Below are 13,959 nucleotides of genomic sequence, written 5' to 3'. Positions count from 1 at the left end.
ATCAAGAGAGAGTAGACTAACAACTTTATGAATAACATGACAGTGACAACAGCAGCAGAAGCTACAACAAGCAACAGCAGCCAACATTTCTTGACGGTCCGGGCTAAGGGCCTCGCACGCATTACCTCCTTTGATCCTCAAACCCCCACGAGACGAGAAGTGTTACCGTCATCCTCATCGTAACAGAGGAAATTGGAGCTCTTGGAGGGTAAGTAATTTGCCCAAGATCAGACAGCTATTAAAAGACACAGCGGAGGGGCGCCTGGGTGGCGCAGTCGGTTAAGCGTCCGACTTCAGCTAGGTCACGATCTCGCGGTCCGTGAGTTCGAGCCCTGCGTCGGGCTCTGGGCTGATGGCTCAGAACCTGGAGCCTGTTTCCGATTCTGTGTCTCCCTCTCTCTGCCCCTCCCCCGTTCATGCTCTGTCTCTCTCTGTCCCAAAAATAAATAAACATTGAAAAAAAAAATAAAAAATAAAAGACACAGCGGAATCTGAATCCAAGTTTGCCTGATTACAGAGCCCAACACTTACAGACCCTATCTTACACAGATATCTCCCTCTGTGAGACACAAAACCATCAAGATAGTAAGAAACAACTAAAATGAATAGGTGTAAAAATAGTTGAAAAATTTAAATGTAAACAGATACACACAAATAAAAAGAATTACTTAATGTACATTAAAATGCAATATAAATTTTAAATACAAACTAAATAAAAATGTTAAACATATTTAAGGAATGTGACCTATTTTACTGATTTCTTCTGTATCGCTTTGTTTCATGGTGGACACTAGCCTCCTCCCCTTCCCCTAATTTCTGCAGTCCTAGAAAAGGAGTATGTTCGGTAGAAAAAGCAGTTAGCAGCTATGACACCGAGCAGCAATCTTGCACTATTTTTGTTCATCTGAATGCGTGGGATCATTGTATGGCATTAGAATAAGAATATGGTTCTCTGAAATGGTTATTTGGTTTGGGAAATACTGGTTTCCAGTGATGCAACATAAAATCCCCCCAAACCTGCTTTCTTTCATTTTTCTAACACAGGCCACATAATCATCCTCAGAGCATCAGTGACAGTTCCGAGTGTTACCATGGCAACTGCTTGTGGAAAATGGAAACTAGTATCAGTGAGCAGTGACCTGATACTATAGTAATAACTCATCCATGCCACAGAATCTTCTTCCTTTACACACTTGCATTAATTTTAGCACGATTTTTGCAAATTGGTTTGGCCCACAACACTGCTGCAAGGGTTTCCTTCTTTTTCAACGATTTTAGTGGCCGTCTAGTCTAAGAGGATCTCACTACTCAAGATATACTCAAATCCACTGGCAGAGAGAGGGGCACCTTTTCCTGTGCTCAAAGCTTTTTATCATTTGACTTGGAAAAATAGTTACCCAGGCAAGTCTGACAGAAAAAACTCTCAAGGGTCTGGTTCTCATCTTATATTCATTTGGATCTTCTAACTGTATTTAAAGATGATTATTTCTTAGAAACAACATTTAATATGCTGAATCTTAACAACCCTGAACATATTAGAGGTAATTCCTCCTTTGTTGAAGGAAATTAGTATTTACATGCACCCTTCCCAGATGACAATATTCTGTTAAACTGGGTTCAGGATATTTAGATTAATTTTTAAAGTTCTGACAAAATTTTTACTTTTCAGTGAAGCATATATAAAAGATAAGCATGCCTCTTGTCACTCAAGAAGGTTCCTTTATAGCTGGAATATGGCCATTGTTATTAAATAATACAAAAGGACCATTTAAGACATATTTGGGTCAAGATTCTTCTATTAATCTATTTTGCTTCTTCTCAACTGCTTCTAGCATTTAATTCACTTCTGCAAACACAGTTTCTCCCGATTTAAAAAAACCCTACACCTCCTTATTTTAAAAAACTCAGCATTGTCCTTTCACTGAATCTACTAGGGCACGCCCCTAATATACCGCCACAATACAATCTTGGCGCAAAGTGTGCTGCTAAGACTTATTTTATGGAATCTGAGATGACAGACTCACCTGCAGCCTGGAAGTTTGGTTCGGACTAGCCGGTGTTGAAAATAAAATATTCATCGTTCTTAAAAAGGTAAGTCTCTAAGGCAATTCATACATGATTCCTAATTAGTTTCACAAAGCCCACAGGGAGACTCAGAACACCGCAATTGCAGGGAGGGACAATCGGAGATAGCAGCCCTTACCTCCTGGAGGGGGTTTGTTTTTGGAGGTGAGGATGACGAAGCCAAATCCTTCATTTTCTTTTCGGTGCAAGACTACATCGTAGGCCTCCTGTGGAGCAGGCCTGGCTGGGACCTCTGCTCGGTTCAGGCGGGGAGAGCCATTCTGGGTTGAAAGGAAGGCTTGAGAGCTGTCATCCTCAGGTTGTTTCTCTATAATAAACATGACCAAGTATTTCTAGAACATCATAATTTTTGTTAACGTAAGTGTTTTTGTGCTAGGATTCTCACAGGAAAATGTGGTTTCAAATAAATCTAGGATAGAAAAGCAACCTCCCCATGTGAGCTCTGGCCATCTTAGAGGAGACTCAGATTGAGTCTGTCTGACATCTTAAACACTTTTAAAGCGTGTACCCGGAAGAATTATATGTTTTCTCATTTCAAAGGAAGCTTTTCAAAGCTTTCATCAAAGTTCCTGATAAACCAATTCTTCTTGAAACTGTTTTCATTCCAGCAAGATTTTGACCAGTAAAATTTTAACAAAAGTTGGTAATGAAAACTGACACAGTAAACTTCCTTTTAAAATCAACTGTAGGGGCGCCTGGGTGGCTCAGTCGGTTAAGCGTCCGACTTCAGCTCAGGTCATGATCTCGCGGTCCGTGAGTTCGAGCCCCGCGTCGGGCTCTGTGCTGACCGCTCAGAGCCTGGAGCCTGTTTCAGATTCTGTGTCTCCCTCTCTCTCTGACCCTCCCCCGTTCATTCTCTGTCTCAAAAATAAATAAACATTAAAAAAAATTTCTTTTTTAAATAAAATCAACTGTAAATATGACTTCGTGCTGTGACTACCACTTGTGATGTTGGGGAGGCCAGTGCATCAGGGCAGAGGTGCCCCCCGTTATCAGCTGAGAAGTGAGCTGTCAACATAGGATTTGTCTTATGCAATGTGTCTTCAACTTCAGTTTCCTGATGGATGAGATCAGATGCGCTAACCATCAGCAGCCCTACCCCTCCCCCATCCAGCAGATAACAGGCCGTCCGCACGAACAGCCAATTCTCCAAGGCAGAGAGAACAGGTCATACGAATCCCCAGCAAATGGAGAGTTAACGTATACCTTTCTCTCCTACCCAATTATGTCATCAGAATTCAAGAAAGAATGACATAACTTAGTCCTGATTAAAAAAAGGGCAAATTTTGTGCCATAATTTGATACAAACCATCATTAACCATCACGAGACACTGCCATTAAGGAATATCCATTTATAAGGGCTCTTCTGCCTCAAAATCTACATGATTCAGAGATGACGTTTTAGAATTTCAGCAAAGTGCCACGAACGTCCAATCATTAATGAAACATAAAGGGGCTTTTGGTTTGTTTTTATTTTTGTTGCATAATGTATGGTTACAATGAATTAGCTAAACGCCTCCAGTAATATCAAACCACTAGAAAACGTCTTCATGAGGCTTCCCAGGACAGAGCCAACCTCTCGTACATTACATTTTTTTTTACTACATGTGGTTATGTTCTGACTCCAGCATCACTGCAACACTGCATGAAAACCTGTATGCCTCTCTAAATGTCCGATGTTTATGAAAACAGGCCTTTACCTTGGATGTTGCAATCAAAAACACAGTGCCTCATTTTTTAAGAGTAAAGCAAATATTCATCAGGTCAACAATCATTCACTGATGTCTACTCTGCCGGGAAGGCACTCTTTTATGTGCTGGGGATACAGCAGTTAACTAAATGGATAAATATCCCTACCTCTACGAGGCTTACATTCTTATGCTACCGGGTAGTCTTTTTAAAATGTTAAAAAGTGGCAAGAATTCACTTCTCAACATTCCGATGTGATATTCACAAAGCTATTGATGAGAAAAATGCACTTAGAGCCTCGTATCATGGTTTAGACCCCAGACTCTATAATTAAACTCCTGTCTTAATCCTGGCCCTACTGTTCACCAGCTATGTGTCTCCCAACCTTTCTGTGGGTAATTCTAAAATTGAATAATGACAATATTTATATCACAGTGTTATAAAGACTAATTAAAAGAATCCATAGGTCTGAGATATAGTAAGCAACTCAATAAATGTTTTTTAATGTTAAATTACATTATATTATAACGTCTCAAGTAGAAGCATTCTATCCTCTGAATATTTAGGAATTCATCAGGATCCAAAATCTTTTGACATTCAGCTAATGGGATATCTTGGTATGACTAAAACACTGTATCTAAGAGAACAGATTTAACCCGGTGCTCCCATCTACAATACCACGTTGGCAAAATCTGCCAACACATTAACATAATCCCAATATGGAGGCCCAAAATTTATTTGTTTTTTGATAATAGTCTTTCTGGATCCTTTTGACCTTACATGGCCTTCCACAATGAGGCCCTGGATCATACTAAATGGATTATCTCAGACAGTATTAAACCTAATAAAGGAACCTGCAAAACTACAAAGAAAATGGGCTAAGTCTCTTTGTTTCTTTTTGAACCTATCAGAGCAGGAACAGGTTCACATACCACCATAGAAGATCTTTCTTCTGACGGTTAATAGCACGTGGCCATTTCGAGCAGCCGTCGTCATGAGGTCTAAGACTTGTTTGTGTGACTTCCCTTTAACAGGAATCCCATCGATGCACATCAGTTCATCAGCTGCACGGAGCCGGCCATCTTTCTCAGCTGCGCCCAGAGGAATGATGGCCCCAATATATATCTGATAAGATAACAAAGCGTAGGTTGGTCTCTACAGTCAACTGAGAGCTACTATGATCCTCAATAGCTATGTTAAGGACTTCCTGACTCAGTACTATGCAAACCAACATATTTTTGCAGTTCAACTATGAACATTTATAGAAGGGGGTTATCTTAGAAAGTGACCATTCTACAAAATGGCACTTCAGATAACCACACTACATGATCTCTTCTCGATCTTTGGGGTTGAATAAAAACAAGACAGAAAATGCAAAGCTGTTTAATAACTTAAAAAGTACCACTATCAGTTCCATCAATACAACAAAACAAATACATTAAACTCAGAAAATGCACTCGTGCAGAGTAGCTCCTAAAAAGTAAAAAAAAAAAAAAAAAAAAAAAAAAAAAAAGATATTGAATGTCATCAGCTAAGATTTTCTACACGCCGTTCACAGCAACTGGGATCTTTCTTAAGATATTCCCATCACATATGGTGATCAATACAAATTCAGTATATACAGCAGAGAAACATTTCTTATTCCTAAGTCTCAAAGCAGTAAATATCTTAGGGAACAGAGTGGTCTGAGGTCTACTTACATCTAGGTAAACAGATTTGGCTCATTTTGCTTGCTGGCAATTAAAATCCTGAATTATTAGGCTAGTTTCAGAGCTGTTAACACCTGACATTTAAGAAAAGGATTTGTCCCAAGTTGTTTGAGACAAATTCTTAAAATACCTTAATCAACTCTATGGGTATTAACAAAATAGGAACCATTAAAATCAAATCACATCTTCCACCAAGAACAATCAAGGTATATCTGCCCTATATAGGTTGACCTGCCTTAAGCTTTGTCTCTGGTGATTAACTATAACCAATATGACTAATTAGAACACATTTATAATACATAAATCAAATGTTCTATCCAGAAATGGAAAGAAGCATGTCATTTTAAAAGATTATTGTTCCTCACCTAACTTCCAAGCACAGTAAGAATGTCTTTCTTACATTATACAGAAAAAACACAAATCTGTTCTCAAACTCCACAAAGCACATTACTTCTTTGTCATTCAAACTAAGGGCCAAACTTAAAAAAACAGAACCCATTACATTTGTTCTCTAAACCTGAGGTGAGAATCGTGTCTAAAGTTCTAGGTTTTAAAGGCTTTATAAACATAACCCTTCTGCTTTCTGGGCAGAAACACGATTTATTTTATTTTTCCCTAGTTTTATAGGTAGAACGGATGGAATGGTATGCAAGGTACTGAGCTTGAAAATGTCAACCCACTAATGAGGGTAGGTGACATGATGTACGCAGCCTCAGGCCAACTGTTTACAGAGCATTCATTCAAAGGACAGACTGATTGTGGCAAGCAGGATGCTAGATTATAGGTTTCTGAGAGAAGGCAAAGGTCTTAACTTTTGTTTAACAGAGGCAGGGGGAAATAAAAATTGAAAATAATGAACTGCAGCACATAGTGAAATACAGAAATTAATTACTGCCCACTTTCCAGCTGACATATTCAGTTCTTGCCTCAGCCACACCAAGGTCCCCGAGAAACCATGACACTAAGAAAAATGCAGTTCCTCCTCACGTTAATGACACGGATAGAGAAAACAAAATCTTATCTAAAAAAAATCAAATAAAGCAAACACTATATTCTTCCAAACAGCTACTTAAAGATTCATAGGAACGGCCAAATTCCAAAATATCTGAACTTACAGACTGGTCCGGCCCCTCGCCTCCCAGTACCCGGAAGCCAAACCCTGACTCCTGCTTCCGAAGAAAAACATCCAAGTCTTTGGTGTTTGGTGCTAAGGAAAACCAGAAAATATAAAGAAAATGAAATACTTGCATTTATTTTAAAAAGGTTAAAATAAAACAATGCACTTATGTAGTAGGATACTATGATAGAGTTCAATAAACTGTAACCTCAGAACTTTCTGGTATGTGAAAACTTACACAAGAGCATACCACTATTGCAAAAAAAAAAAAAAAAAAAAAAAATCAATCGTAAGTATTTTTTTCCAGCTCTAAAGAAAACTGTGCATCGAGATAGCTCGGGAACATTTACCCCTACCTTCCATGTACTCAGCTTTACTCTGCCATTAAGTCCTAATGCCTTCCAAATCAATGTTATGATATTAAATTCAGCATCATCCAATTTAAGTTTGATGTTTGAGAGGTGCAAATTATGTACATTAACATCTGGGCAAATCCTAGGAAAAGAGAGCCCATAAAATGCCTTAATTCTACTCCTGAACTAATACCGTTGTTTCAGAAAAGCATCCCATATTCACTTAGTGCAAAATGATATTATTTTAAAAGAAAATGACTGCTAATACCTATTATCAGCCCCATTTTCTGGCTGGGAAAACTGAGGCCTAGGTACGTGGCCCAGTGTCAGCAAATAAATGGCACAGCTGAGATCTCGACTTAGCTTGATTTCTAGGGTCCAGGCTCTTAACTCACACTATTCTGCCCCCAAAGGGTAGGTCCCATTCACCAGAATATTAAGTCAGGGAAATCTACTTCATGACTAAAATAATTTGATTGTCAAGAAAATATTCGTGTTATTCACAAAGTAAGAAGTGTTTTCTAGAAATATGTCGGGGAACTATATAAAAACAGAGATACCGCATGGGGTAAATCTTGATAATGTTCCTTAGAAGCAGTCTCTTTTGAGAAATAATTTCTATCAGAATTACAGAACTTTAGAGATAAAACTCTTGAGCCCAACTCAGTTACTTTATATGGAAGGCCCAAAGGGACTGAGTAGTTCATATCAATACTAAGAATGTATCAGGCTATGAATGGGAAGTGAGAAGAAAAGGATTCTCCATAGTTATACTAATTTAAATTATTGCTTTGCTGTGCTGTGCTTACATCTGGTTTTCATCTTTCTAAATACGGCCTGGGCCTATTCAGGAGAAAGATTTACAGTTAGTTAAATTATTATGAAGTCAATTATATACGATATTTCCACCTGTGTACATCATTTCTAAGGTAGATTTAGATCTGCTTCTTAAAAACAAATTAAAAAAAATTAAACCTACTTAATCTGCAATTTTACTTTGGAAAAGATTTATCATTTTAAGTAAATCAGCACAAAAATGAACTTCTGCCTTATGCACTCTCTCTGCGCACCCCTCTCAGCTGGGTTCCTCTGACCGCGTCTACCCTGGTTTCCTCCATAGGCTGCACACGCTCTGATTCACCACCTCTCATACTCCTGCCAGGAACATCTCTTTGAAACACAAGTCCACGATGATCATCCCGGCAGTGAAACTATTCCGTAGCTCTCTATTGTTTCTGTGATGGACTCCAGCTCCCTCAGAACGGCCGACTCCGTCTTCCCCAACCTGTTCCTGCTCCCCTCTGCTCTCCCGTGCCAGCTGCACCCAGCCAAACCGGGCCACTGGCAGGACCCAGGCCATGCAAGGTCAATGTGCAAAGGTTGCTCCTGCTTCCTTTCCCTTTTCATCTGCCTCGTGAACACCTCTTCGTCTTTGAAGACTTGTTTCAGGCTTAACCTCCTATCTGAAGCAGTATCTGACACTTCCTACTACCCACAGTGGTAAAATTGATTGTTTCCTTCTTCAGATCCGTGTGAGGCTGGTTTGTACTTATTTATTTCCCATGTAGGTTTAATTATCATATGGACCCTGTTTATCTCTGTATTCCCATCACCTACTGTGTGTTAGGTAGATCGTAGGCACTTAATCCCTGGTTTTGGAAAAAAGTGAGTGAATGAGTGTTGAATACAAATGGAAGAAACCCAGAGTCATATGAACATGGGGATGAAGGAATAACTTTTCAACATGGTTTGGGAAGGTCCCAGTTTTTTAGAAAATTCAAATTTATTTTGTCGCATGCTCTCCTGAAATATTCCACAACTACTTACGTTTATCTTCATATAAAGTCTTAGATTTCAGGTAGACCTCAGAAGGATCCAATTTCGGGGATCCTGACCTGATAATGCTGGGTGGAAAAGGCATAGGCTGGGGAATGGGCTCATTTATGGCCTCCAAACTTCCTGAATTTTCCTTTTTATCTGTTTTCTGAAATGGAAAAGGGCCTTACTTAGTATGTGTTTAAAACCAGACAGTTGATTAGTTCACCAAACTATTGTGTGACCCGGGTATGTCAACTGATTATAGGTGAGCAGGTGGCAGGGTCAAAGCCACAGCATATTTGCAGTCTTGTCAGAATTCACCTGCATAGCCGTGTGTGCTTGGTTAAAACATATTTTACTTAAATTAGAAAAAGTTTATAATGATGTCAATGGAAGGGCCTGCATTAGTCAGTCCTACGTTTACATGACCTTGCCCTTTTCTCCACCACCAAGACACAAGCTGACTTTGAGAAGATGAACACAGGGACGCAACGCAGCACTGCTGGGCGGGAGGGAGGACCTTCGTGAAGGTCTGGATCGGCCCCACCGCCCCACTCCCTCCATTTAATTCCCCGTGAAGATATCTGAGATACCATGCTTTCTGAGAAAATGGAATAGGAAGTGTTAACTCTAACTCGGGTTACAAAGAGGACACTACGAATCCCCTGCGTGGCCGATTCAAATACGTGAAGGAGAAACGCACCACGCCGGGCAATCCAGCAAGGGAAAACGGGAGCATGTTTTCCTGTTTTTTCCAATCTGACAAAACTTTCCCAGAATAACAGCCAGGCAAAATGATTCAATAAAATTTTAAAGATGAGATCCAATACACAGCCGAAGAAAATAAATATGGTTTTGAGAACAGCTGGTTATTCTGAATTATCGCTTGTGGGGGGCGGGGGGGGGGGTGGAGGGAGAGGGGCAGGGGGAGATTATAGATGTTTGCGAAAAAATAATGCTGAGGAGGATGGAGCACCGGGGGCAGCTTATGAGGGAGTGGTATGAGGACAGTCGCTACGAGTGTTGTTCCCGGGGGCACCCTTCACTGACCCAGACCTGGTCGGACAGCAAGAAGAGGAGGGCGGCCTCCTCCCCCCTCCCCGACACGTCCCAGGATTCTGTCAGAGCAGGCACAAGGTCATCAGTTAGAAAGCATTGGGGTCACCCTGGCTGCTCTTGGCGTCTATTATGAAACAGACTGGCAGCACAGAAGTTAAAAAACAATGACTAGGGGAACCAGAGAAACCTAGGAGAACACAGTGCAATTTTAACTAAATAGGCAGAAAGCATTTCTGTTCACACCGGCTGTTAAGTGGTACAGTCTATAAAAATGCAGAATGTTTCTGTCCTTTTGATCCATGAAACAGCAAATCTGTAGAGGGTCCTATTTGGTGGACTAGAATTAATGCATTTTCTCTCTGATGGTCCTTCCTTTAAGCCTGTGCTTTCTGGTTATGGAAGACCATCTTTCATTGGGAGATGACAGGCTCCCAATCAAGCAAACTAGAACTAAATTAGGTTTTAATACGTAATTGTCTTTATATCCACACCCATATAATTGTGCGTATTCTGGCAGCTACATGTCTGCACCTAGCACATTTTCTTTCCTGGCACTGTTTGCTGTGCCCTTTTTTAGGTCTTATTTGCGATACACGTCCTTAAATAGGCTACTCAGTTATTCAGAAGAACGCCAAAGAAAATGCTGTTTCAAGTCTGACAGCCTTTCACTTTGATAACAGGCAGATTGGGCACCGAGGCCCCAATTACTCTAGAAAGTCTTGTTTAGTCCATTGTAAGAAGGTTCTCTCAACCTGGGTATTTATGGTCCCCGTGAAATGACATGAACCTCCCACTTCTCTTTGGGCATCAGGGAAGAAGCAACAGTTTTTATTATCTGCCCTAACATTCAGCCCCTCCTTACCCTTGCTCCTCTGAGACGCAAAGAAAACAGAAGGACCCCTAAGTAGGCACTTTAGTGTGTTCACGTTTCACCATTTAGAGGACAGGGCTGTTGGGAGTATGGGCCTCGAGTTTTCCTTCAACAGAAATACTTCACCGGGAAAGCACACCTCCTCTCTAACTCACACGCTTCCCCAGGGCTTCTGATACAAGCCCAGGGCAGAATGCCTCCTCACTTCTCCCAGTCGATAATCACCACCACAGAGGGCTGCTCTTAACGGAGGGGAACGTGGCATCTCCTTTGCTGTGTTGGGAAGAAGGATTTGAGGACCACTGTATACTCACCATCTTGGCAGTTTTAGTTGGTGAAGGAGGACCTTAAAAAAAATGAGCCAAATTTTAAAAACAGAAGAAGCATTCCCAGATCACAAGTACTGCTCATGTCTATGATAAAACTAGCTTCAACTTTTAGTGGGCTAGTAAATTCTATGGCCAACACCCTCTATGTGCCAGGCATTGTACATATATTATCTCATTTCATTTTCCTGACAATCCTAGGCATAAATGTTACTATAGATCAGGTAAACAAAGACTCAAATAAATTATATTACTTCCTTATAGCACAGAACCAACACGTAGCAAGGGAGGAAACTGACATCAGTCCTATCTGACACCAAACCCTAGTCTCTTTGTTGTATTTGTCGGAACCCTGGATAACTCTCCAGCACTCACAGGGGGATCTTCCCCCAAGCTCTGAGCACATTCTACAGTATCACCCAGAGAAGAAACAAAAATAGTTCAAAGAAATGAGAATAGTGAAAAACATCCCAATGAAGTTCAACTGCTCATTTGCCTCAAAAATGAAAACTAAAAGCCAGAGAGAGAAGTGCGAAGGGCTAAATTTTATTCTTTCAAATACTAGTCGTTCATAGGTATGGATTTACGAAAGCCCATCAAAATCCAACTTTATGATTAGTCCTTGGAACTGGATTTATGTCTGCGAGCAGTTCAAGTCAGCTGATGACCTTGGAAAATAAAAATTATATTTCTCTCACATGAGTACTGTGGGATTTAATTAACATTTACGGACAGATACTAAAGCTTAAGATAAAAGCCTTATGAGCACCAGCTATCATGATTGCTTTTACAGAACAGATTAATACACCATCCAACATTTTGCGTATTCACAGAGACGCTAGCTCTTTGAAAACATCTTCGGTACATTACAGAGGTCCAGATGAAGTACCACTGGTTGAAAGCGTCTATTTCTATTACTGTCATCAACAGAGAAGATGCAATGAAGAGGACACGTTTCATTTGAAGCAGCATAATGCTGCGACTCTCTCTCATCACGAAAGCCGTAAATCAGATTTTAAAGAGAATACGGAGGGAAGAAAATCCATCACGGACACGAATGAAACCACTAATAACTGGAAAAACTGCTGAAGATAACTGCTTACGGAAGCAGGCAGACAGAACCTTAAGGAAAATGCACACTAATTACCAGTTAAATCGGCTGGGAAAAGAGGGATTCTGCCCTGGAAGGAAGGACGATTAACAGATATAAATGCATGAACAATGAAGCGTTTTCCTTGTGCTTTTACTCACCTCCTCTCAAGATAAGCAATGGTACATCTGCACCTACTGGAAACTGCTTTAGCACCTCTACCACTTGGAGATGTGTTAAATTCTGCACATTTTGATGGTAAATTTCCTTAATTATATCCCCCTTCTGTAGGCCTTGACACCACTGACTATCCAATATCATTTTGACCTTCTGTCCTGTTGGGCTGTCAGCAATTGCAAACCCAAAGCCTTTAGGGCCCTTAATCAGAGGGATAGTCACTAGTTCAGGCTGGGAGCTGCCTGATGATGCCATCGATGCTCTCTGCTCGCTCGGGTCTGATGGTCCATTGAGACGGTCACTGATCAAGGCGTGTCCCGGTTTTCCATTCTGGTCCAGAACCACTGCTCCTGACTTAAAATCCTGAGTATTCACACAAGTCTCTCCCTTGGTTAATGACTGTCCGTTGATGACAGGCGTAGCAGCAACAATGTCCACAACAGGATCTTCATTGTCGTCAGGGAGTGGATACCCACGACATAAAGTGAGGTTTACATACTGATTGACAGGTACCAATTGAAACATCTGGACAACATCTGCATGGGTGTGACCAAGGACACAGTTGCCATTGATGTCTACAATAACATCACCTGCGAAGACACAATCGTGTTCAAAACATTAAAGCCACCAAAGTAAGTTAATTTTCTGTTGGAGGAGGAACAAAAATCAATTTATCATCTAAATCTGAATTCTGGAACCCTCTTGCTATTCATTAACTGCTGAAAAGACAGATTTTGAACACAGACACGTACGTCATTCTCCCTTCTGTGGTTCTTCTCTAAAAAGAATACAAATGTATAAAACCTTAATTATCTCTGCAGCAGAGTTATGACCTCAAGCTCAAGGGAATCATTTGGAAAATAACTGTAGATTCACACTGTCACTGTTAGTATATCCTCTGAGTCATACCTAAGCAGTCACACAAAGCTAGGCATGGAGTAGATATTCAGCACGTGGAAGAGGAGGAAATAATTCCATCAGCTACTCGTACAAACAGGCGATCTTTAAATACCACCTTATTTCTTCATTTTAAGAGGCCATTAATTACAAGGTGCTTACAAATTCTTCCTAGTTTGAATAATGTAGGCCTGAAGAGGAGAATAATGTAAAGTTATGAATCACTTTGCCTTTAGCATCCCTTCTTTTCATAGAGATTTTCAATTTATTGTACTCAGACTTCAAAAGGAGAAACACGCGACAAGAAAACTCAACCCAAGAGAAGAACGTATTATTTAAGACACTGAAAAGTCAGCTAAACTAATTCTTGTAAAATTCGGTTTTGCTTTCCTGATATACATTACTCCGACCACTTTGTTCCAGAATCATTGCTACTTGACATTCATCAGCAGGGAGGTTTTTTTAATGTAGCCTTAACTTTTAAAATCTGTCCTCTAATGTCTCATCCATTTGCTGTTTTTATTTGAATGTGATTATTTAAAAGGTTATTGCCAAGTAAAGATGCTTTAATTTGTTCTGATTGCACGTAGGCTTTGAAACATCAACACGAATGGTATTTAAAAACAAATGTGAGTGTGCAGAAATTTGTTTCATAATCTGTGAAGACACAGAAATAATTAGACTAATAAGAAACAAAGTTCTGACTTTTCCTCCCCTGGTAAAAGTTTCCAGAATGTCCACAGAAGTATTGTATTGCTATGCAAATTA

The 13,959-nt window shown here is 40.2% G+C and overlaps 1 protein-coding gene across 3 annotated transcripts in view; it reads right to left on the bottom strand.

Annotated features, from left to right (window-relative positions):
- The window catches only part of MAGI3 (membrane associated guanylate kinase, WW and PDZ domain containing 3), a 250,064-nt gene that overhangs the window by 26,543 nt on the left and 209,562 nt on the right, over positions 1 to 13,959 (bottom strand). For all 3 annotated transcript variants that reach the window (XM_086717871.1, XM_086717872.1, XM_086717874.1), the window contains exons 10-15: positions 12,279 to 12,884; positions 11,016 to 11,047; positions 8,781 to 8,937; positions 6,599 to 6,690; positions 4,707 to 4,899; positions 2,204 to 2,392 (exon numbers count right to left, since the gene is read on the bottom strand). In XM_086717871.1, coding sequence (XP_086573997.1) covers positions 2,204 to 2,392; positions 4,707 to 4,899; positions 6,599 to 6,690; positions 8,781 to 8,937; positions 11,016 to 11,047; positions 12,279 to 12,884 — 1,269 coding nt within the window. The remainder of the gene's footprint in view (positions 1 to 2,203; positions 2,393 to 4,706; positions 4,900 to 6,598; positions 6,691 to 8,780; positions 8,938 to 11,015; positions 11,048 to 12,278; positions 12,885 to 13,959) is intronic.

Source organism: Puma concolor, chromosome C1 (assembly GCF_028749965.1).
Source record: "Puma concolor isolate L17-30 chromosome C1, mPumCon1.1.hap2, whole genome shotgun sequence".
Taxonomy (NCBI): Eukaryota; Metazoa; Chordata; class Mammalia; order Carnivora; family Felidae; genus Puma; species Puma concolor.
This window is presented reverse-complemented; position numbering and strand designations above follow the sequence as displayed.